General features: G+C 53.2%; 1 protein-coding gene across 16 annotated transcripts in view; it reads left to right on the plus strand.

The window, feature by feature from the left end:
- Window positions 1-23,013, plus strand: part of OTOF (otoferlin) — a 103,563-nt gene that overhangs the window by 58,821 nt on the left and 21,729 nt on the right. For all 16 annotated transcript variants that reach the window (XM_026845407.1, XM_026845408.1, XM_026845411.1 and 13 more), the window contains 21 exons: window positions 1,525-1,598; window positions 4,100-4,226; window positions 4,542-4,596; window positions 6,919-7,050; window positions 7,513-7,575; window positions 8,260-8,344; window positions 9,220-9,379; window positions 10,452-10,638; window positions 10,969-11,155; window positions 11,739-11,962; window positions 12,933-13,041; window positions 13,478-13,661; window positions 16,675-16,795; window positions 17,391-17,491; window positions 17,919-18,009; window positions 18,459-18,575; window positions 19,734-19,886; window positions 20,348-20,537; window positions 20,925-21,049; window positions 21,677-21,811; window positions 22,273-22,434. In XM_026845407.1, coding sequence (XP_026701208.1) covers window positions 1,525-1,598; window positions 4,100-4,226; window positions 4,542-4,596; window positions 6,919-7,050; window positions 7,513-7,575; window positions 8,260-8,344; window positions 9,220-9,379; window positions 10,452-10,638; window positions 10,969-11,155; window positions 11,739-11,962; window positions 12,933-13,041; window positions 13,478-13,661; window positions 16,675-16,795; window positions 17,391-17,491; window positions 17,919-18,009; window positions 18,459-18,575; window positions 19,734-19,886; window positions 20,348-20,537; window positions 20,925-21,049; window positions 21,677-21,811; window positions 22,273-22,434 — 2,782 coding nt within the window. The remainder of the gene's footprint in view (window positions 1-1,524; window positions 1,599-4,099; window positions 4,227-4,541; window positions 4,597-6,918; window positions 7,051-7,512; window positions 7,576-8,259; window positions 8,345-9,219; window positions 9,380-10,451; window positions 10,639-10,968; window positions 11,156-11,738; window positions 11,963-12,932; window positions 13,042-13,477; window positions 13,662-16,674; window positions 16,796-17,390; window positions 17,492-17,918; window positions 18,010-18,458; window positions 18,576-19,733; window positions 19,887-20,347; window positions 20,538-20,924; window positions 21,050-21,676; window positions 21,812-22,272; window positions 22,435-23,013) is intronic.

The raw sequence follows: 23,013 nt of genomic DNA on the forward strand, positions 1-23,013 counted from the left end.
CAGGGCAGGGTCAGGCTGGCTCTGAGGAAGGATTTCTGTGCAGAAGGGGCTGTTGGCCGTTGGAATGGGCTGCCCAGGGCAGGGGGGAGTCCCCGGGATCCCTGGAGGGGTTGAAGAGTCGGGCTGAGCCAGCGCTGAGGGATCTGGGGGAGTTGGGAACGGTCAGGGGAGGGTCATGGTGGGGCTGGAGGAGCTGCAGGGGCTTTTCCAGCCCGGATGGTTCTGGGATTCTGTGAAGGGGAATTTTCCAATTAAAAAAATTCCCCTTCAGCTTTACCACCTTCTGCTTTTGGAACAGTCACAGGCCAAGTCTTTCTCCAGCTCTTTGCTATTTAATGTTAGCACAGGGTTACCGCACGGTCAGACTTGTTCTTCTTGCTCGCTTCTACAGCTACTGTGGCAGTGTTTGCCTCCTGAGGTTTTCAGCTGAGCCTTCAGGCTAAAAATCCACATCACATCCAGACTCCGTAACTTTCACCAGGGTCACTCGGAACCTCCCACCTCTTTGTAGCAGCAGCATGGACTTACCTCCAAATAACGGGGGACAATCTCTCAAAAATACCTGCAAGGCTCTTGCTGTCTTCCACAATCTCTGTCTGTCTGTTAGATCTGCCTTTCAGAGCAATTCAGACCAGCACAGAAATCCCATTTATCAAATGCTGTGTTTTTCTGTATTTGCTGTACACCTACGTAACAAACCCCAAGTACCGTGGGAGTCCAGGCTGGCAGCACACTTGTGTTTGCATGGGCTGATTTCTGAGCTGGAGTAACGGTCCCCACACCACAGAAACATTTGCAGCTACAGTTATACTTCTTAAACCTGCCTTGAAATGATGCATGTTTTGAGAAAGCAACTGGCAAACCATTATTTTATCAGCCAGTCCAGCCCCAACTGCCCTGAGTGAATTTGACCCCAGCCTAGATTGCAGGCGGGGAGTTAAGCCTGACCTGGGACTGGTGTTTACCAGGCTGGAAAGGAAAAAAAAAATCATGTCACTGCAGTGGGCTGCTGGCAAACCTCAGGATCTGCACAGGTTTGCTGCTAATCGAACCAAAGAGGTTATCGTTATTCCACAGCAAGCTGGTGGGGGAGAAACGGTTGGATATTTTTATTTTTAGGAAATGGTTTTCGGTAAGCGGGAAGCAGTTGCACAAATGGGACAGGAGAGATGGGCGCTCTGTGTGCAGCGGGGCCAGCAGCAGAGACGGGAGGCTCGGGGAGGAGTTTGTTGGCTGCTAGCGCTGTGCTCCAGCCTTGTGTTTTATCCCGAGTTGGGGCATTCCCCCAGACAAAAAACCGAGACCCAAGACTTAAAGGCAGTGCGTTTAGCTGCGACCTTGGCTCTGCCCTGTGGCTTGTGTGCAGCAGCCCCTGCTTAGTCTTTCAGCTGTTGTTTCCTCTCTTGCTTTTGAGCTGTGAAAGGTTCCTCCTGTTCCTACCCCCAAGTCCCAGAAAATGGCACTAAAAATACAGTAATTGGTGGGTTGGTTTTGGTTTTATTGTTTCTCCCTCTCTTCTTACAGAGCTGGGAAAGGTGTTTTTTCAGCCATGAAGCTTGGCAAGACGCGCCCGACAAAGGATGACCATCGGAAACACGGTACGTTGTTCCTGAGAGGAGGTTGTTCTCTGCTCTGATGCCGCTTTTTGTCTGTCCTCCGTATCCCAGGAAAGCACCCGAGAAACCCCATCGAATCACAGAACGTTTTGGGGGGCAAGGGACCTTAAAAATCATCTAGTTTCAAACCCCTTGCCCCGGGCAGGGCCACCTTCCGTTTCCCAAAGCCCCATCCAACCTGGCCTTGAACCCTTCCAGGGAGGGGGCAGCCACAGCTTCTCTGGGCAGCCTGTGCCAGGGCCTCACCCCCCTCACAGGGAACAATTTCTTCCTTGCATCTAGTCTGAATCTCCCCTCTTTCAGCTTAAAACCATCACCCCTTGTCCTATTGCTACTGGCCCCAGAGTGGCTCACGTCGGCACAGCCAGTCAGTCACTCAGCGATTAGGCAGGGAGCGTTGGGTGCTGGGTGAGGACAGCTGGAGAGAGGGGATCCACGGGGAAACGGGAAGCAGGACCCGATGTAGAGAGTGTCCAACTGAAAGCTTGACCAGATATCACTCACCCTGTGGCAACACCTGGGGGTCACACGGGCGGCTTCTGGCTTATATCGAAAAGGTGATTTGCAAATCGGACCATGCGAAGCAGGGTGCGGGGTGCAGCAGGGGCTCGGGTGCTGCGGGGCTGCCTGTCCCCCTGGCTCAGCACTGCTGAAATCAGATGCCTTTCTGGAACGGCACAAGAGGGTCAGTGATCGGAAATTTGTTGCTGTTTCCATTCAGACCAAAGGGTTGGGTTTCAGTGGCGAAGAAATGGGGGAATGGGTGTTTGCGGGCGAGGACAAAGCGTTGCTTTAGGTAATGTTTCCAGGCAAATCTCCTCGTTTTTTCAGCCAGGTTTGAGGATAGGGAAAGGGGAATCTGGCCAGGGGCACCAGTGGAGGAGGGAGAGGCACTGGCAGCCTGTGGGAAGGGGTGGCAGCGAAGCCTGGGTGGCCTCCCTCTCTCCCCAGTGCCTGGGCGCTTGTCTCGGGGTTAAAGCTTCGCACAAGACCACGGGGGCAGCAGCTAGGGTGCAAAGGCAGGAGCAGGGTGCACAGTCGGGTGGTAGAGTTGCCCTCCCAGACAGGGATTTACCTGTGGTTGGGGAATGGCTGCAGCACAGCCGGTGTGGTGGGTGCCGCACAGCCGGGGGGCTGCTCCTTCCGCCTGCCCCAGGTACCTCTGGCTGTCACACACCTCACCGGGGCTCTGCTCTCTTGACACTCCCCTCCTCTCTCAGCCTCAGCGCTGCCTCAGTTGTGCTTCTACCCCTGGTCTGGCCAGCTGGTGGTGGGACGGGGTGGATGTGTTCGCTGTCTGCCTGTTGACCAAGCCAGCATCCCCCTTGTGCCACGGCCTGCTCTCTTCCCGTACCAGCTGCGGGTCCTGCTCAGGTCAAGCAGACCCAGAGCCACCCCAAACCGAGCTGGGAAGGTGCCAGTCTGTCCACCCACCCGCATGTGGTGGGATGGAACCTGCTTAGGTCCTTCCCAGTTCCGTGGCTCTGACTCAATCTCAAAAGCTCCCAGTTGAGTTGAGGACAGCCCTTCCCCACCCAACCTGCAGCGCTTGTCTCTTCACACTAATGGAGAGCTTTTCCTAACACCCAGCCTAGATCTCCCTCGCTTCAGCTGAAGCTCAATGTTATCTCACAAAAACAGGCCAGGCTGTGGTGATAAACCCAATTTCTGGTCTCCTGGAGCAAGCTACAAGGTTGCCGAGGTTAGTAAAGAGACAGGGAACCTGTTTCCCAGGAGCAGCATCTGTGCTGCGTGAGTGGATTCGTACAGTTGTGCCACCAAAGCAAACCAGTGACCCAACAGCTATACTGGGGTTTCTGACCCAAGAGGGGGGGGGGAAAAAAAAAAAATCTTTGCTGCTTTGTGATCATTTTTTGACCAGAGCGAAGGCAGGAGGGGCAGGCACGACACAGACGCGGGTTGTGCACAGGAAAGGAGTATCTCAGCAGCCTCTTCCAGTGAGATCACAGACCGGCGACAACGTGGCTGTGTCTTGGTGTCAGTGGGATCTGGGATCTTGACTCTTCCTGCAGCAATTTTTCTTCTTGGGAAATGACCCCTTTCTCCTGTTTTGTTTTGGTGTGTTTTTTTTTTTTTTTCCAGACCTCTCTATCCCAAAGCTAGGCGGTTGGTTGTCTTTTAAACTGTTCTTCTGGTGGTTAGAGCTGCAACACTTGCTCAAATGCTCTTTCACCCCTTGAAGTCTGGGGTGTTTGCCATTTTCCGTTTTCATTTTGCTTTCATCAAGCCATGTCTAGGCATGCTGCCTGGGTGGAAAAATGTGTCACAGGAGGCAAACCTTTTCTTTTTTTTTTTTTTTTAAATCCTTTCTTAGACCAGGTTGTCTGTGACCCAACCTGGTGACCATTGTTCTTTGTATGAGCAGGTGAGGTTGATAGGACGTATTGGTTACATTTCTCTTTGCCTTTAATTATTCACCAAGTGGAAACAATAAGAGACATTCTTTTGTCTCCTTTATGCAGACGAACCGGCTGTTTTGGAGGCAGAAGACCTGGACCGAAAAGCCATGAGACCGGGAGGCGGGCTGGAGCCAGACACCATCTCCTTGGCCTCTGTCACAGCTGTCACCACCAACGTCTCGAATAAAAGGTGAGGCCTGGGTGTGAGCTTGTGCAAGCCAGGAGGTGAGGGCACACTGGCAGACACCCCACAACCAACCACGTGTACCCTGAGACAGGTTACGCTGGAAATCACATTGCCCCATGCAGCCAGCGTTTGGTTTGGGGTTTTTTTTTGTGAATACCTGACCTGTTACAAAAAGCACCGACGTTCAGTGGTGTTTCACAGCCCCCAGGGTTTATATTCCTCAGATTCAAAGAGGGCGGGAGCCTTGAGGGGGTGACCCTGCAAATGCTCCATCATGACTTTGTGGTTTGACTGAGGGTTTCTTCTGCCCCTCTGAAGGTCCAAACCTGACATCAAAATGGAGCCGAGTGCTGGGAGGCCGATGGACTATCAGGTAGGTGACAACATTGTGCCCCCGAGCCTCCGCTCACGAGGGTCACATGGGGGTGGGGGGCACTGTTTTGCAGGGAACAAGTTCCTGCTGGGGTTCACTGCACTGAATTCACAAAGCGCAATGTCCCGAGAGCTGGCACTGGAACGGCTGAGGGATAAACTCGAGATTAAGTCGTTAACTGGTTTTGCTCCCCATTGGGTGAAGCCCAGGAAGCCCACATTAACCTGTGATTGAAACGGGCTGTCCCCCATACGTTTCTCATACTCCCCAAGAGCTTTCAGGATGCTGTTATTATCCAAGAGCGGCGAGTCCTGCCTGGCATCAGCTGCTCCCTGGGTTTCCTCGGGTGGGCTAGTCCACGGCTGCTGTTGTCCTGTTCAGCAACGTTCCATTCCTGCCTCTTCACCTAGAATTAAAAGAACCACACGTTTAGTTTCTCAAGGCTCAGGTGATCCATGCTGCTCCCTTTTCTTTTACTGGTTGGTGCCAGCATGGTTCATAAATGGACTCCTCTCATTTTTTGCCAAGTCGTGCTGATTGAGCAGCAATTTGGCTTTATGTCCTTGCATCTCAGCGCGGCTGCACATTCCTGGGGATATTTGAGAACACCGCAAATAATGATTTTTTTTTTTTTTTGTTAGAGATTTATTGCAGAACATTTGCAGCACCTGCTGCAGACCCAATTGTGAGGCTTACAGGGAATGAGTGTGCTTGGTTCAGGAGTTGGGAGGGGGGAACATCGAGGGGGAAGGCTCAAAACCAATTACAGCCAAGAGGCAGGAGGAATTCAAGGTCCAGTTATTTGGCCACTGCAAATGGGAGGGTCACGAGGTTGGTGCTCATGAGCGAGGGCTGATTTCTGGGGTGTGACAGGGTTTGCAGCGCTAGGCTGGCTCATGAGCAAGGGTTGGGCTGACCTCCGTCTGTCTGCTTTCCTTTGACAACTGGGCTTTATGGGACATTTGAGAATTAAGAGGAAAGGACTTGATTTTCCACGGAAACCTCAAGACAACCGCTGGGTCTGTGGCAGCAGAGGGGATGGAGGAAGGACGAAGTGTTAGCGAAGGCTGGTGCCCAGCAGAGTCATCACCCACGGGCCAGGGCAGGGGTGGAGGGGAGGGCTCGGTGCAGAGATGAGGGGCCCTGGCTACAAACCTCCCCAGGCGGCGTTCGGGGTGTTGCCACACGCCTTGCAGCGCTGCACGGGAGGGCAGAACCTGAGCTGGGTCTCCTGAGCGCTGGGTGTGGGATCTGCACCTTAGCCCCCTGTGCCAGCTCAGCTCGCGCAGCGACAAATGCCGGGCAGCCTCGTCCCTTCCGCAGAGGGCTCAGCTACCAGCTGCCTTCTAGGAGCACTTCAGAACACGGTATTTCAGCTTAAATCATCACACCATCCCAGCAACTTCTGGGTTTTGTTTGGGTTTTTCGACTGGAATCTAATCCTCTTTAAAAAAAAAAAAAAAAAAAAAAAAGTCATTTTAAAGGATACCCAAATTCATTATGCTTTGAAATCTGGAGGTTACCTGTCCTACCACAACTTGTGATAGATTTTAAAGATGACTCTACTAAAACAGCTGCTGGGAATTGCACCTACGTGTATTTGCACCTTATGGTCTTTTAGTTAAATTAAGAAATTTAGGTATAATATAAGCAGGAATTCCTATTATGAATTTAATATTGCAAGGGAAGAATTTAGATACGATCTAAATCCCGAACATTAATTTAATGTCGCAAGGTGAATTGAACTGTAAATGACAAACTTTCGTGTCATGGACACATGCAAGTGTTTCATCTGGATGACTTGCTCATATTTTACTGAAAAGAGTTTATTTTTTGTATACCACATGCAGGAGTACTTAATTTAAATAAAATGGCATGCATGTATGCACGCATATAGGAGAATTGAACCATGAAATGGTGGGGAATTTTCCAGCACTAATAAAGAATAGAAATAGAATATTTTGAGTTGGAAGGGACCCGCTGTGATGGTCCCTCTGTGTTTTCTGGCAGAAGTGAAGGCAGCTGGGGTCTGGCCAGCTGAACATCTGCTCCCACAGCTTAGCTACATCCATCTGACTTCACACCTCGCGGGAAGCCACCCCTGCTCTGGGGCTGAAGCAAGAGGGGTGCTTGTGGGGTCTCCTGCACCCCACACCATGTTGCAGCTCGCTCGGGCTTGTCCAAGCAGCCTCGTGTCTTTGGTGTGACCATCAGTCCCCAGAGCTGAGCTGAAAATGCCTCGGAGCCTAGAGATGGGGCAGAGAGGGGCTAAGGCAGCAGGTGGCATCTGAGAGGTGAAGGTGTGGGAATCCCTCTCCCCAGGTCAGCATCACCATCATCGAGGCCCGGCAGCTGGTTGGGCTCAACATGGACCCCATGGTCTGCGTGGAGGTTGGAGAGGAAAAAAAATACACGTCCATGAAGGAATCAACCAACTGCCCTTACTACAACGAGGTGAGTCTGTCCTCTGGGGATGCTCGCAGCTTCCCGCTCCTCGTAGTCTACGTTGCTGCTAGTTAATGAACTGTAATTTCTTGCCACTTGGAGGTTGGGTTTTTTTTTTTCCTTCTTTTCTGTCACCTCTTGTCAAAGTAAGATGAAATCTCAAACGATGCAGAAAGGAGAAATGAAGCCTTTGCCCTCTGGTGTTTTGAAAAATGGTAAAAAGTGCACGCACATGATCTGTGCTAGATTGTTCTCGGTTTTCCCAAGAAGTTAGTGCTTCCTTCTGGTTCCTCAGACTGCAGAGGCTGTCAGCGCAGGGGCTCTCACGGAGGCTGTGAGGAGTGCTGCAGGATGCTCCTCCAGGCAGTCACACAGCTTCTCCACCTGAAGCGTGCACCGTAATACTGCCTTTTAACCCAAAAGGAGCCCGCCCCGGCACTCCTGCCTTCATAACTGCTCTTTCCCTTTCAGTACTTTGTCTTCGATTTCCACGTCCCCCCAGATGTCATGTTTGACAAGATCATCAAGCTGTCCGTAAGTGAGCGTGGTTACGTTGTCCTTTTCACGGGGCTTTGGCAGAAACCAGCCCGTTCTGTGTATCTACCAGGGGTGGGTTGAAGGTCCTTGATGTGAGACCCCCAACAGGAGCTGAGGTTTTCAGTCCCACAAGCCTCAGCTCTTTTGCAGACCCCCCCAGTCCCTCTTTCTGTTGCTCACCTTCATTGCTGGGGCCACATGTCTCCACTCCTGTGTTTGCTCTTTCCTTCCATGATCTCTGATAATTTCAGAGCCAGGCAGAATTAAGCCTTTCTCAGGATGTGTTTAGACTTGGGGAAAAGCAAGACCTTCCCGAGCCTGCCAGAGGGTTTCCTGAAGCATGAGACTGGCAGATCTGTTGTGGAAATTTAGGACTGTGAAGCAGAGGCTGCTCAGATAAATGTCCCTTGTGTTTGTTGCCATAGTGGCTGGAAAACTGCATCTTGCTTCAGTGATTAATTTCTTTCCGTTTTTTTTTTTCCTCTATTCAATCCAAGTATACATTTGCAACACTGCTAAGCAAGAGCTGCCACCCCCCCCAGTGCCTCTTGGCGTCCTTATACAGACCAAGCCAAATGCATCAGCTCCTTTCCCACCTGACACTGGACCCCTCTGGAAAGAGCCTTACAGCTCCCAGGGCACGGGAGAAACTCTGACTTGTTCTCCCCTCTCGACTTCCAGGTGATCCACTCAAAAAACCTCTTGCGCAGTGGGACTTTGGTAGGCTCCTTCAAGATGGACGTTGGAACCGTTTATACCCAACCTGGTATGTAAATGCTGTTTGCAACCGGTCCTGTGTGGCTCCCTGCACCACTGCCTCGCAAGGTAGCCGGGATGATGATTCTTGAACTTAATTTTAGTATCCTTGATATAAACGAGTGACCAGGGCTACCGTCTGCAGTCGGCACCTCTGGGGAAGGTTGTGAATCCCATCCTGAAACAAGGTGCTAGAGCCCGAGGCTGAGATGCCCTCCGGGTGTGCTGATCTCCATCCACTGACCTGCTGAGGAAGGAAGCCCAAGGCAACTTGCTTTGGCAAGATATCAACCTTCCAGATAGCCAAAGGGCATGGGTCTTGCCCTCTGTGGCTATAAATAAGGCTGAGAGCGTGCAAAGAGATAAAGGAAACCTCCAGAGTCTGTACTTGAGGGGTGATCAGGAGGTGGTGAGGGGACCTTAAGGGAGCATCTAGTCTGGTTCCCTGCTCCGCAGAAGGACAGAGTTTTTCTAACATGATCCAAAAGGCACCTGAGACCTTAAAGACTTAAAATTATAGAATCATTTAGGTTGGAAAAGACCCTGAAGTTCATCAAGTCCAACTGTTAACCTAAGTCCACCATTAAACCGTGTCCCTAAGCGCCATGTCTGCACATCTTTTAAGTAGCTCCAGGGGTGGTGACCTCCAGCCATGGAGACTCCACTCCCCTTCAGACAGTTTATCCCACTGCTTCTCTGTCTTCAACACGAGACACATCTTCCTAATGAATTTTTCAGGAGTTTCTGTCCGAATTCCCCACACCTGAAGATGTCTCGTACGTGTATGTGTAGGTCCCCCCACTCAAGTAGAAGGATGTTTCCAGTCCGCACGTTAATTGCTGTGTCTTGTTCTGACAAATGACTCTCTTGTCTCCTGGCTTCCAGAGCACCAGTTCTACCACAAATGGGCCATCCTTTCCGACCCCGAGGATCTCACTGCTGGGCTGAAAGGTTACCTGAAGTGTGACATCGCTGTGGTAGGGAAAGGAGACAACATCAAGACACCGCACAAAGCCAATGAGACAGATGAGGATGATATTGAGGGGTAAGGATCCGCAGAGCCAGCCTCACGTGGTCTCGCTTGGGAATGACTTTTGACGTCTCGTCACCCTGGGTTGTGCAATGAGGGCAGCATCCCTCTGGATGAGGCTGCTGGCACCCATACTCACGCTGTGCAACGAAACCAGAGGGACCAAAGAAGTTGCTGAAAAGAGAGAACGTGGGCAGGTTACTGGTGCAAATCCAGACTAGTCATTTCTACCGGCTCAGACCATCTGCTGGGTGCTGAGCTCTCTATACCAGCATCAGCCTGATGGTAACCAACCTGATGTCCCCACTGTCTACCCAGTGCTCCTGCTGGCCCTTGGGTGGGATGGGGCCTCATCACGCACTGCCAGGACAGATCAGGGAGGTCTGGATGAGGTTTCCCAGGCTGCAGGGGTGGGCAGAGCATCTAAAAAGCCATGAAAGAAAAATCAAGTGAGTTTAAAGCTTAGTTCTAGCCCCAAAGTGTTTCAGGCTAATTAAATGTCTCCAAGTGCAATCGCAGGCTTTCAAGTCTACTTCTCAGTCTCTCACCACATAGTCAGAAACCAGTTAGGAGCAAATACCAGTGCAGCTTTCTTGGCTTGTCCTGGACCAGTAGGCTCAAGGCACCACCTGAACTATTTTGAGCCACTGTTCCCTGCTGTAGTGGTGATATTATCTTACTTTTTCATGGGAAAACTCCATCAATTCCTCTAGAAATTTTGTTTACAGCTTCCCCCATGGCTTTCATCTCTTCCCCTAGAAGAGGAAAGCCAAATATGCCAAGAAAACCAGTTTGGTGGAGTTCCCCTTGTACCCTGATGGAAAAAGGCTCTTCTACCATCCCATTCATCTGGCCTGCTTTAAATTAGGCTGCGTTTAGTTGTTCCTAGACTCCACGGACAATAATAATTATATCCCTTCAGTGAAATGCACTTTGTCCCAGGGGCACTTGAAGGAGATCTAAGATTTTGCTTAGAAAACCACCACTCCCCACCCCAAAACAAGAGGATGGATGGAAACAGAACGGCCTCTCCCGACAGCCTGCCAGCCCCGACAACTGTTGCCAACCTTGTCTGTTGATGTTGCAGGAACCTCCTCCTCCCTGATGGGGTCCCTGCAGAGAGACAGTGGGCTCGTTTCTACATCAAGATCTATCGAGCGGAGGGATTGCCCCGTATGAACACCAGCATCATGGCCAATGTGAAGAAGGCTTTCATTGGGGACAACAAGGACTTGGTAGACCCCTACGTGCAGGTGGTCTTTGCAGGGCAGAAGGTGAACAAACTGCGTGTGGTGCCAGGGTGACCCTGGGAGGTAACACGAGCAGGATCAGAGGTGGCCCGAGATGATCTCGGCTGTCCTGGCGTGTGGATGCTGAGATGCACAGTGAAGCCACCGTCTTTGTGACGTTCCCCCTCTCTTGTGCAGACTGTGGCAGGTTTGCAGCAGTCTCCAGTTGAGGAAAGGAGCTTGTTACCTGGGAGAGGAGAGTCACAAGGCAGAACGCGTGTTCCAGTGCTCATTAGCAAGGGAGCAGCTCAGGCTGTGAGGGATGGCTTAGGAGCTCAAACCCATGTCTAACATCTGTCTCCTTCCACTTGGCAGGGGAAGACGTCCATACAAAAAAGCAGCTATGAGCCTCTCTGGAACGAACAAATAATCTTCACAGAAATGTTCCCCCCATTGTGCAAGCGGATAAAGATCCAGATTCGAGACTCAGACAAGGTCAACGACGTGGCCATTGGCACCCATTTCATTGATTTGCGCAAGATCTCTAACGAAGGAGACAAAGGTAAAGCTAAAGTGGGGGGCACTGAGCTACCCTCTTCCCAGTAGAGAGACATCTCTTTGGCAGAGTTACCAAAGTAGCCTTGGCTCCTTCCCTGCCCCTGGAGATAGCTGCTTCTTGGTGCCCAGCTGGAGAGACCTTGATTCCCTGCAGTGGTCTTCCGAGGTCACTGGACACACAGTCTTTGAAAACCAAGCCCCGTTGCAAGCCTCCAGCCCAATACCTGAAAGCAAAGACGCCCAAGAACAATTTGCCCTTCCAACAAATTAATTGCCACGAGCAGATGAATATCTGACAGGTCCTCCAGTTCACACACACACGTGAACACACGTAGGCAAGAACGTGAAACCAAAAATGGCTCTAGAAAGGCAACTAATGGGGGGGTTCTTGACTCTCACTTTGGGTAACTGGCCCAATGTCTGGTTGCAGTTGCCTTTCCATGCCCACACACGTGCATATTCAAGCCTTCATCACCCCACACAGACCAGGAAAGTAATGCCAGTCCGTGAGTGAGCTTGGCTGAGGCAAAGGCGTGTCCTCCTCCTTGCACACCCCCTTCCTTACACGCACACGCCATCTGCTGCAGGCTTCCTGCCCACCTTTGGCCCTGCGTGGGTGAACATGTACGGCTCCACGCGGAACTACACCCTGATGGATGAGCACCAAGAGCTGAACGAAGGTCTGGGTGAAGGTGTCTCCTTCCGGGCCAGGCTTTTGATGAGTCTTGCCGTGGAGATCTTGGACACCAGCAACCCAGAGATCAACAGCTCCACTGAGGTGCAAGTCGAGCAGGCCACATCACTTGCTGATGTAAGTCACCCCTAACCCTACAGCTGCCGGCAGTGAGTCTTGAGTCTCAGGCCCCTTGGTTAATTATCTTTGGTCTCACAAACTGAGGATTTCATTTAGTGTTGCCCTTAAATGTTTTGGATCATGGGGGACCCAGAACGAATGCAGATCTTGCAAGGATTTTATGATTTATGATCATTCAAATGCTCACCTCTCTTAGGAATACCTGAGTGAGGGAGAATCTTGGACCTTTGAGATGTTTCTCCAGTTGGGTGCTAGACAAGGACAAAGAGAGCCACCTCCTAATGCCAGCTGTCTCACTCCTGTCCTTAACTGAGAAATTGGGCAGCTGTTTCCTGACAGGAGAAGCCCCCCAGCTTTAGTCCTGATGTGTAGATCCCACATGTCTACAGAGCCTGTGCGCTGCATAAACAGACACATCCAGGCTTGTCCTTCCCAAGGATGCCCACATAAGTCAATCCGTATGAGCCAGGGGTGTGAAGTAGAACTGGAGAAGTCTGATGACAGTGCGCCCTCTCTGTGTGAGAGCTCTCCTTCAGCAGTCAAGTGGTCTCAAGTCACCTCCAGGGGAAATGAAGCCACCTGGAAATAAAACCATTCAAATTCTGAAAGAGCATCCAAGCAGATGGTTCGGTGTGGTTTGAGTAATTCAATTTGTGCATGAACTCAAGCTCATATTCCTGAATGTCCCTCAAACCGTCCTTCGTGTGCAAGGGATGACTGATCTCAACACAATTAAAAGTTAGGCTAAAATCTTCAATTAAACTGTCTCTGCAGTGACCCTAGAGACTGCTCAGGCTGGAGGAGAGAAAACCCTCATTGTCCCCTTGAAAGCCTGAGCAGTGACATTGCACCTTCAAAAAGCCCACGAGGGTGCTCAGAGGTGCCAGGTGATGCACCCCTCTGCCAAGGGGACCTGCCCTCCTCGGGGTCCCTCCAGCTGACCTCATCCCTCTGATCTCCCCTGCAGAACTGCACTGGGAAGATGGAGGAGTTCTTTCTCTTTGGAGCCTTTCTGGAAGCTACCATGATTGACAGGAAGATTGGTGACAAACCCATCAACTTCGAAGTCACAATAGGTTGGTGACTTTTTGGGGAGGGTGGTTTTGAAGCACGCCCCGTGGGGAATGCAGAATCCAAGGCTGAGAGCTGGGGTTCTTCCCCATTTTCCAGACCAACGCACACTAGGGCACGCAAGGCTCTGTTTAGGGAGGGAGTGGTGGCTACTCGACTGGCACAAGCTACTCGAGGCCCAAAATCATCTACTATCACCCCAGTTTGTGCCCCCCGAGGCTGACCACCACAGGGAGGGTGTATGTTCCTCCTTGGCTCGAGAGAGGACAGACATCCATCACTAATTCATGATTCCTGGGCACAGTTCCAGAGAGTTGAACTCCAGTGTCCCCCAGGGTTCCTGCAGAGAAAGCTTCTCCCCAACCTGAATTAAAGCCAAGAGCTTGAACCTGATAGAAGATACAACCCTGTGACTTTATTTCACTTTCTTTTTTCTCTTAGGTAACTATGGGAACCAGATCGATGGCATGACCAAACCCGTCCTGCGGAGAAAGAAGGAGGGAGGGGATGGGGTTGAGGAGGAGTCTGAACTGCTCCAGAACTCCAGTGAGGATGAAGGCGATGAGGATGGAGAGCTGGTTTCTGTTTCCTCATCTCAACCCGTGAAGCCCCTGGTCACAGACAGGTAAGCGTGCCTGGTGGCCGCCGCACTGCTGCTGGGCAGACATGTGGCTCTGACGTGGTCTGTAGGTGCTCCCGCCCGTCCTGGGTGTCCGAGCTCCCACCCCTCTCATCAGAGGCGAGGTCAGTGCTGTCGCAGGGCCTGGGGTCATTCGGCCAAACAGACCTGGGAGCGGCGGTGGGGCCCAGACCTCCATGGCCTGGAAAGGGAGATTAGATACCATGTGTAGATTCCTTGTCTTGGGTACTGCAGTTGGCCAGCTGGGCACCCCCCACCCCATTCCGTAAAGTTGTGAGCAGTACTGTGGATTCTCTGATGTCCAATAAGGGCTGAATTTACCTCCCAGGCTGCCCTTCAAAGAATGTCTTCCATCCACCTGGCCAGATGTGCACCCAATCATGGCTGTCCAGTACCTTTAGTGCTCTTCCCCTATGGCAAATAGAACCCCAGGATCATCGGGGTTGGAAAGGAACTTGCGGCTCCTCCAGCCCCACCATGACCCTCCCCCTGACCGTTCCCAGCTCCCCCAGATCCCTCAGCGCTGGCTCAGCCCGACTCTTCAACCCCTCCAGGGATCCCGGGGACTCCCCCCTGCCCTGGGCAGCCCATTCCAACGCCCAACAGCCCCTTCTGCACAGAAATCCTTCCTCAGAGCCAGCCTGACCCTGCCCTGGGCAGCTTGAGGCCATTCCCTCGGGGCCTGGCGCTGGGGCCTTGGCTCCAGAGACTCATCCCCCCTCTCTGCCCCCTCCTGGCAGGGAGTTGCCGAGGGCCAGGAGGTCTCCCCTCAGCCTCCTCTGCTCCAGACTGAACCCCCCCAGTTCCCCCAGCCGCTCCCCAGCAGACCTGTGCTCCAGACCCTGCCCCAGCTCCGTTGCCCTTCTCTGGCCACGCTCGAGTCATTCAATGGCCTTTTTGGGGTGAGGGGCCCAGAACTGAACCCAGGAATCGAGGGGCGGCCTCCCCAGTGCCGAGCCCAGGGCTCAGATCCCTTCCCTGTCCCTGCTGGCCATGTTAGCGCTGACACCAGCCAGGATGCCGTTGCCCTCCTTGGCCCCCTGGGCACACTCTGGCTCATTCTCACCCCCCCAGTCCCTCTCTGACCGGCAGCTCTCCAGCCACTCCTCCCCAGGCCTGTAGCCCCCCTGGGGGTTGTTGTGGCCCAAGGGCAGCCCCCGGCATTTGCCTTCAGTGAAACTCCCCCAGTGGGGCTCAGCCCCTCGCTCCAGCCTGCCCAGGTCTCTCTGCAGAGCCTCCCCACCCTCGAGCAGATCATGGGGATGAAGTTAACCAGTGGATTAAAAAACCTGTTGGTGGGCACTGGAGAACCATTCCTGTGCATAGAAGCTTTGTGCATGTGATAAAACCAGTCTGAGAACGGGGCCTTCCCTGGGACTGCTGCCACCTCTGGTGGCCCGGCCCAGAACTGCCCGTCAGGGAGGAGAGGCCTGGGGTTTGCGGCTGTGCAAAGTCCATCTCGAGGTGAGGCGAAGGTGATCTGTGAAGGTCATTTCAGTAGTGAAGGTGCTGAGACAAAGTGTATTTTTTTTCGCTGCCAGGCAGGGAGGATGCCAGTACTGCTGGGAAAAATTCTTGGGAATGTGTCACGCAGGGGATTGGGGTAAAAGATTTAAAATCCTCTCAGCATCCCTCCACTGCTTACAGCCATTGACAGCCACACTCTGGTGTTTAACAGGACCAGAACTTGGGAAACCGGCTCCTACCCTGGGTCTGTTGAGGCACGGCTGCTTGTCAGTGGACAAATTGCTTCTGTTTTCCCTGCCTCGGCTTCTCCAGCTATACATTTATGGCATTTTGGGGGTCTGCTTTACAAATTGCTTTGTGATGTGCGGGTAGGCATCACCCTAAAATACAGACAAGGCTGCAAGTGTGATTCTGGTGGGTGCTTTCCACCCCAAGCTGCTGGATCAGAAAACTGAAAATGGGACCAGCTGCTGTGTCTTGGGCTTCAGCTCCAGCCTGGGTCTGAATACAAAGGATGAGGACTAAGGAAAGCTAATTGGATTTAACCTGATGAGATATGCTTAAAGTGGATTTTAACTGTGTTATATGCATAGATAGATGTTAATAGAATTAACTGGTTGACTTAATTCTATTGGGAAATGAAACAGACCTCACTGAGTCGCTCCAGATAAAAGTGTCTACCTGGGGTTTCCTCACTTGTTCACCAGCTCCTTCTCAAGGGGAATGCTGAATGGGGATGAGGAGCACCGATGGGTTTTGAGCCTGTGCCCTGGGCTCTGACTTTCATGTGTTTATCCAGATTATCCCCAGCCCCGGGTGCCGGGAGCATCCCCTCAACCGTGCGGTGATGCCTGCTGACACCTCCTGGCTGGAAGTACCCGATGCCTTCGGAAGGATGAGCTGAAGCTGGTTTTTAACTAAGGGTGATCCCGGGTGCAGCAGGATCTGCAGTGGCTTTACGCTGGGTGGATCCCAGCTCACAGCCAGTGCTCAGACAGCCAAGTAGCATGAACCATTCTTCAGCCTCATCCTTCTTTTGGCTCTACCACGACTATTGCCACTCCATCCCACCAGCATGTGGAAACCTGGCAGCTCAGCTGAGGGCAGGGACCTCTGCCTGCTGCAAAGGCCGGGGGACTACAGGAGATGCTCACCAGTATTTCACAAAGGGTGTTGGTGCTTCGGTTTCCCTTGTGCTCACACTGCTGCCACACTGGAGATGTTTGCTCTCTGCTGGGCTACGGGCGAGGTTGTGGGAGTGGGAGCTTCTCTGATTTCTCTCTAGGTCTGAGATGGCAAATTTGCAATCCCTGGGCACAGCACCCATCCACCCTGGGTGTGGTGCTAGGAGAGCTGGAGTCTTGCTTCTCCAGAGTTCAGTTCACCTCAGCGCCCTCTCTCTCACACCTGACCTCCTACATCCCCCCCTTCCCCGTCCCAGCGTTGCATCCCCAGGAGAGCTGTGGGACAGGGGCTGTTCCTGATCAGGAGTGTTGCCACCACGGAGCATCTCTTCTGCCTCCTCTTTCAGGAACTACTTCCACCTGCCGTACTTTGAGAAGAAGCCCTGCATTTATATCAAGAGCTGGTGGCAGGACCAGCGCCGCAGATTATATAACGCCAACATCATGGACAAGATCGCAGACAAGCTGGTTAGTGTGTGCTGGGGAGGGAGGGAGGGAGACAGACAGCTCGGGGCGTGGGGCACAACCCTCTGCAGCATGTCACAAAGCAGGGACAACCAGCACAAGGACCCGCTAGCAAACTTTTTCCAGAAAGGGGGAAGTTTTCCCAGTGCTGAAAGCTCCATAATTTGAATGTCCAAATCCTCGGAGCTCATTGAATTTTCTGTGGGTCAGACCCAGGTGTCCCCACCAAAGGGGGCAGGAGCCAGGGAGACTTTGTACCCCTGGTGAACCATTTGTCAGAACCCCGTTAACAGTCTCAGCTAATTCCCAAGGAGCTTTTGGGACATCTCCATGTTGGCAGGGTCACATCAGGATCAGCCAAGACTCTGTGGACTTGGCCGGCTGGTCTCGTGGAGGGTGGTGGAGCCATTCCCATCACCCAAAGCCAAACACGTGCCAGATCTGAGCCCCAAGGCCCGCAGGTCTCAGAGGCAGCAGACATTTCCCACTGGCAGCTCCCGCAGGGCTGCTCTGTGTGGGGTTGGACCTCAGTGGGGAGTTGCCCCATCGCAGAGCTCTGTCCCACCGCCCCTCACCGCCTCCCCCGTTGATGCTGCAGGAGGAAGGGCTCAACGACGTGCAGGAAATGATCAAGACAGAGAAACCACACCCGGAGCGGCGGCTCCGAGGGGTCCTGGAGGAGCTGAGCAGCGGGTGCTTGTGAGTAAAAGATGGTGACACGCTGCAGACCTGTGGGCAAGGTCACGAGCATAAGTTCACCTTGCCTGAGCCCCTCTGGATGATGGGCAAGCATTTAATTGCATTGCCACGCTGCTGCATCAGCTGCCTCTGGCTTGGAGCACGGGTGAGGTGGTGCTTACATCTGCCCCCAAAGACCCCAAACCAGCGGTGAAAGCCTCAATCTTGTGGCCTCCACAGGCCTGGTTGGCACCTCCTGCCCACGCACGACACTCGGCGTTGGGTGCAAAGAGGCCGCTTGGCCGTGACTGTGTGGTGGGCTGAGGGGAACAAGGACGTTTCCCTCCGGTGAGGTGCTCTCCTGCTGGCAGAGACCCAGCTGGCCACAGCTCCTTGGGGGGAGCCCCCGGGCTCCCACGGGGTTCATGCTGCCAACCTTTTCCCCCAGGCGCTTTGTGACGTTGGCTGACAAGGACCAGCACCACTCTTCCCGCACGAGGTTGGACCGGGAGAGACTCAAGTCTTGCATGCGGGAGCTGGTAAGTGGGGTTCAGCTGGGCAGGGAGGAGGATTCGTGAATGGGGGCTGGACCTTGTCAATGCAATGGGGAACTGGTCCTCGGGTGTGCTGATTCCCAGTCTCTCTGGACTGAGGGTTTGAGGTTTATTTCTGAATAGAGGAGCCCAAGACCACTTGGGTCTTGCACAGGTCCCAGGCAGCACTTGGGTCCATGCTTTTGCCTCTCCTCCACAACTCTGCATTGGGTAGAAAGGAGCTACACTGCTGTCAAACAGCTGAGGACACTGGGAAGGGGTAATTTAGGGGAACGCTGCAGAGCAGAGCTACTCCAGGGATAAATATGGCCTAGATTGTGGGGCTGGTAGCCCAGAAACTTGCAAAGACTAGGGATGTGCCTGGTGCTGCTCCCTTCCCCGTGCTCCCTTCTGCTCTTGCTAACATGGTGTCCTGGGTTCCCTGTTAACCTCAGGAGAACATGGGGCAGCAAGCCACGACTCTGCGGTCACAGGTGAAGAAGAACACCATGAAAGACAAGCTGAAGCTGGTGCAAAACTTCCTGCAGAAACTCCGGTTCTTGGCGGATGAGGTGAGTCCCTGTGCATGTAGAGATGGAGTCTGCTGGGGCAGCACATGGAGGGGGTGGCCTGGAACGGATGAAGACCTCTCTGTGAATGCTGTAGGCAGGAGAGGTCCCTGCTAGCCCAGGTCTTGTGCAAGGAGCTGCTCCGATTCTAACGCATTGCCCCACACCTCCCAGGCTTGCCCGCGCGCTGCTGGCTCGGAAGGAGGCAGCACTAAAACAAACGTAAGAGCTGTTCCCAGCCAGCAACAGAGCCCGGGCAGTTCCCTGGGGGATCAGCCACCGGGAGGTGACGCGTGTCCACGCGGTGTTGAAGTCAGAGGCAGGGAGCCTTTCTGATCCTGGCTAGGTAGGGAGTTGTTAAAAGTGGCTCTTCAAAAGGCTGTGGGGTAAAGGCCTGTCCTCCCGCAGAGCTCAAACCATCTCATTTTTATCGTAGTCTTTCTTCACTCCAGCTCAGGGGTGAGAGATTATAGTCCAATATATTAGAGCTGTTGACAGCCTTTCGAAAGGAAATATTTCCCAAATAATCTGCAAAGTATTTTTTTTCCTTCTTTCAGAAAATTACACCGTTCCTCTGATATTTTGGCAGTCTGGGATCGGGTCAGCCGTGGGGGGTTACTGGGCCTCATGGGAGCTGTAGCTGTTGCACCTCCCGTTCTCATTTCCCGAGGCAGGTTCCCAGCCTCAGCGACGTTGCCCTTGTTACAGCAAGGCTGTCCTTGGCTTTACCTCGCCCCAGCAGAACACCAACCAGTCTGTAAGGTGTGATGGGGCCTGCCCAGACAGGGAACCTCTTCCATAGTAAGGAACGGAGGTGTGGCCCTGGCCCTGCAGCCCCCATGGCCACTGAATGAAGAGAGAAGGAAAATCTTCAGTCTTCTAATCCAATTTTTTCTCTTTTTTTTTTTTTTTTTTTTAATAGAACAAATGTAAATCCCAGTTTCTTTCCTGATAGGCTTCACCCTGCTGAGCTTAGCTCAGAGCAGCCTTTCTTAAACAGACAAGCTTTTGCAGTGGGAGGTTCAAAACCATTTCAGTGGTGCATAGGTGCATCCATGTCCTGTAGCTTCTGTTGAATTTGCCTTCAGAAGGTCCCCAGCCCTGCCGGTGCTCAGTGGTCAGAGTTGAGACACTGACAGGGCTCTTTGCTGGTCTTAACAGCCCCAACACACTATTCCCGACATCTTCATCTGGATGATGAGCAACAACAAGCGTATCGCCTATGCCCGCGTCCCTTCCAAGGATATCCTCTACTCCATTGTGGATGAGGAGATGGGCAAGGACTGCGCCAAAGTGAAGACCGTCTTCCTCAAGGTGCTGGTCTGTCTTTCCTGGGGGAACTGAGGCCAAGAGGAGGGAGATGGAGGAGGACAGGCTGGGAGAATGGGAGATGAAGAGCGCTGTGTATCCAGTTTTGCTGGGGCTTGAATACTAGGCCAGGCAGACCCATGCTCTACAGGTGGGGTGGAAGGCTGCTGCTAGGAAGTATGAACCACTGATCTTACCCAGTCCAGCAAGTGAGAAAGGAAGGAGAGAGATGTTTGATCCAGCTGGCCATAAAAGAGGATGCTGGCCTAGAAAGAGGAAGCCAACATGGTGGGAAGAAGATAATGCACGAGCCAGAGTAGTGTCATGATCTGAAAGGGTGAGGGCTGGTTTTAAGGGGCAGAGGCACAAGAGGTGCACCAGAAGGACCTGGGTGCTGCAAGAGGTGCTCTGTCCATCTCCAAGGCCTTCCTGATATCCATGTGACCTCTTCTGCCCTTTGTGCCCAGCTGCCTGGGAAGAGGGGCTTTGGATCTGCTGGCTGGACTGTTCAGGCCAAGATGGAGATGTATTTGTGGCTGGGCCTCAACAAACAACGCAAAGACTTCTTGAGCGGCCTGCCCTGTGGCTTCGAGGAGAAGAAGACTGCCAGAGGCCAAAAGCTGCCATCCTTCCCACCCATCAGCCTCCTTTACACCAGTAAGAGCCTCCTGCCTGCAGTGGGGCTGGGGACAGGACATGGAGAGGGCAGGAGGGAGCCTGGCTGGACACTATTTGGACCAAGGGCTTCCAGGAGCTAAGAGGGAATTAATTACAGTTTTCCCAGTCTGAGGTCCCACACTACTCCCAGTGGGGTGTGGGAACTGTCCCCCCTCTTCCCTACCCCGTTCATAGCTGTCACTCTGCACATGGCGGGCGGGACACCAAGGCTGTCCTCATGCATTTGGGACTTATGCTTTGAGCCTCTCTCCTTCATCAGTCGCTGGCCCTGGGGAAAAACGTGCCCCTGAGACCTCTCTCCTCGGGCTGAGCCCTGCGGCTGGGCTCTGGGCTTGTTCATCAACCTGTCTCACTTCTTTCTTGCAGAGAAGCAGGTTTTCCAGCTGCGAGCCCACATGTACCAAGCCAGAAGTTTATTTGCAGCCGACAGCAGTGGCCTCTCGGACCCCTTCGCACGAGTCTTCTTCATCTCCCAGAGCCAGTGCACCGAGGTAAACGCCATCTCCTGACCAGGAGAGCTGGCTGGGCTCTGGCATCACGTGTCCCATCAGCTCTCCATCCTGCTCCCCTGCCACAGGGCTCGTGGCTGCCAGTGAATCAAGGATTAGGGTGTTTGTGGGGTCCTGGGGTGGGAAAGCAGCCACAGCACTGGGGCTTGGCTGTCCCCAGGAGCCCCTTCCCCACATGTTCCCCCTGCACCAGCACACAGCTGATCCTGTGTCCCGTGTCTGCCTGGTTAGGAGAAACTGGAGCAGCTTGAAGGGGTTTTTGTGTCTTCCCTTCCCGGGCTGAGGGCTGCCAAGCCTTAGCAAGCCTGGTGAACACTGGAGATGGTCGAGGTGTCCTTGCCCATGGCAGGGAGGCTGGAACTAGATGATCTTTAAGGTCCCCTTCCAACCTCAACCATTCTATTATATGATTCTATGATACAATTTGTGTCTGCTTGCCTGCTGTTAGGGATTTTTTTCTCAGAGGAGTCCTTGGGAGATGCCCCATGCCTCACTGGTCAAAAAAAATGTGCAGCAGCCTGTTAGTGCTGCCAGGCAGCTGGGACCAAGGCCCAGTCTGCTGCCCTTAGCTCCTGCCTGGAGCAGTAAGTCCCTCTCGCATTCTTCCAGGTTCTCAATGAGACCCTTTGCCCGACTTGGGACCAGCTGCTGGTCTTCGACAATGTGGAGCTGTATGGAGAAGCCCACGAGATGCGGGATGACCCTCCCATAATTGTCATTGAGATCTATGACCAGGACACAGTGGTAAGATGAATCCCAGCAAAGGAAAATGTTTATGATATAGATGCTGCGATCACTCCCGAGTCAGAGGCAAGGCAGATGGAGCAGAGGATGTGAGAATTAGCTTTTCCTCCTGACCTTTGGAAGATGGTCCCCCCGACGTCTCCCATGGCGTGAGCAGCCTCTGCTGCTCATTAGATCTGAGACTCAATGATATCTTAGTTTTGGAGAGTGAAGCAAGAGCTTTTGTGAGGCTGGAGGCACAGAAACATTACCTAAAAGCTGCTCAGCTCTGGCCTCCTTACTGTCCTAGGCCACCTCCTTCCCCTTATTTGAAGAAGCCAGGGGTGAAAACTCACTGCATTCTGGTGTCCCAGGCCCAGTGGGTTGGTCCTGTTCTGACCACGATGGGGAGAGCTGTGGGGACTCACCTGGGAGACCTTATGTTGGGTCAGCAAACCCCAGCGCTCTCTGTGCCTCTGCAGGGCAAAGCTGACTTCATGGGCCGCACCTTCGCCAAGCCAGTGGTGAAGATGTCGGATGAGGAGTACTGCCCCCCGCGCTTCCCCCCGCAGCTGGAGTACTACCAGATCTACCGGGGCAACTCCACAGCAGGCGACCTGCTGGCTGCCTTCGAGCTGCTCCAGGTACCAGCTGGCCAAAGCCACCCCAGACCAAGGGAGGGAAAGGATGGGATGGAGAGTCGCAAGGGAGCGGGGCTTAACCCATGCTTATGGGTCTTGGGTTCTGCAAAGAGCAGGTAGTTCATACAGCCTAGAAAAGCTAGAGGGGTTTAACACAGCTACCAACCCAGTGAGGGGGCAGCTCCTGCCTGGTTATGCTGGTCAGGATGATGCGCAGCAAGTCCCAGGTATCCCGTTGGACAGGACACCCCGCTAAAAGTGTTGCATTAGCCCAAACTCTTTACAACATCGCTGGGACGTGGGAGATGCCAGTGGGAGTCCTGGTGTTCTTGGAGATGCCAATTTGAAGGTTTCAGGAAAAACGGGGGGTGAGTTCATAGCAGCACCCCAAGAACATGGTGAAATTTGAGCCTCAGAATCTGCGGAGGTGGCAGAGTTAAACTCTCCCACTTCTGTGCCTCCTTTCCCATACGCTGAAGCCTTTGGATTTGCTCCTGGGCTGAGCTCTCGGGCCATTTCTGCATCTCTTCGCACCCACCCAGGCAGAGGCAACTCCCTGCAGGAAGGAACAGCCCTGGGGTT

This window comes from Athene cunicularia (genome assembly GCF_003259725.1).
Source record: "Athene cunicularia isolate RWA chromosome 3 unlocalized genomic scaffold, athCun1 chr3_part1, whole genome shotgun sequence".
Classification (NCBI taxonomy): domain Eukaryota; kingdom Metazoa; phylum Chordata; class Aves; order Strigiformes; family Strigidae; genus Athene; species Athene cunicularia.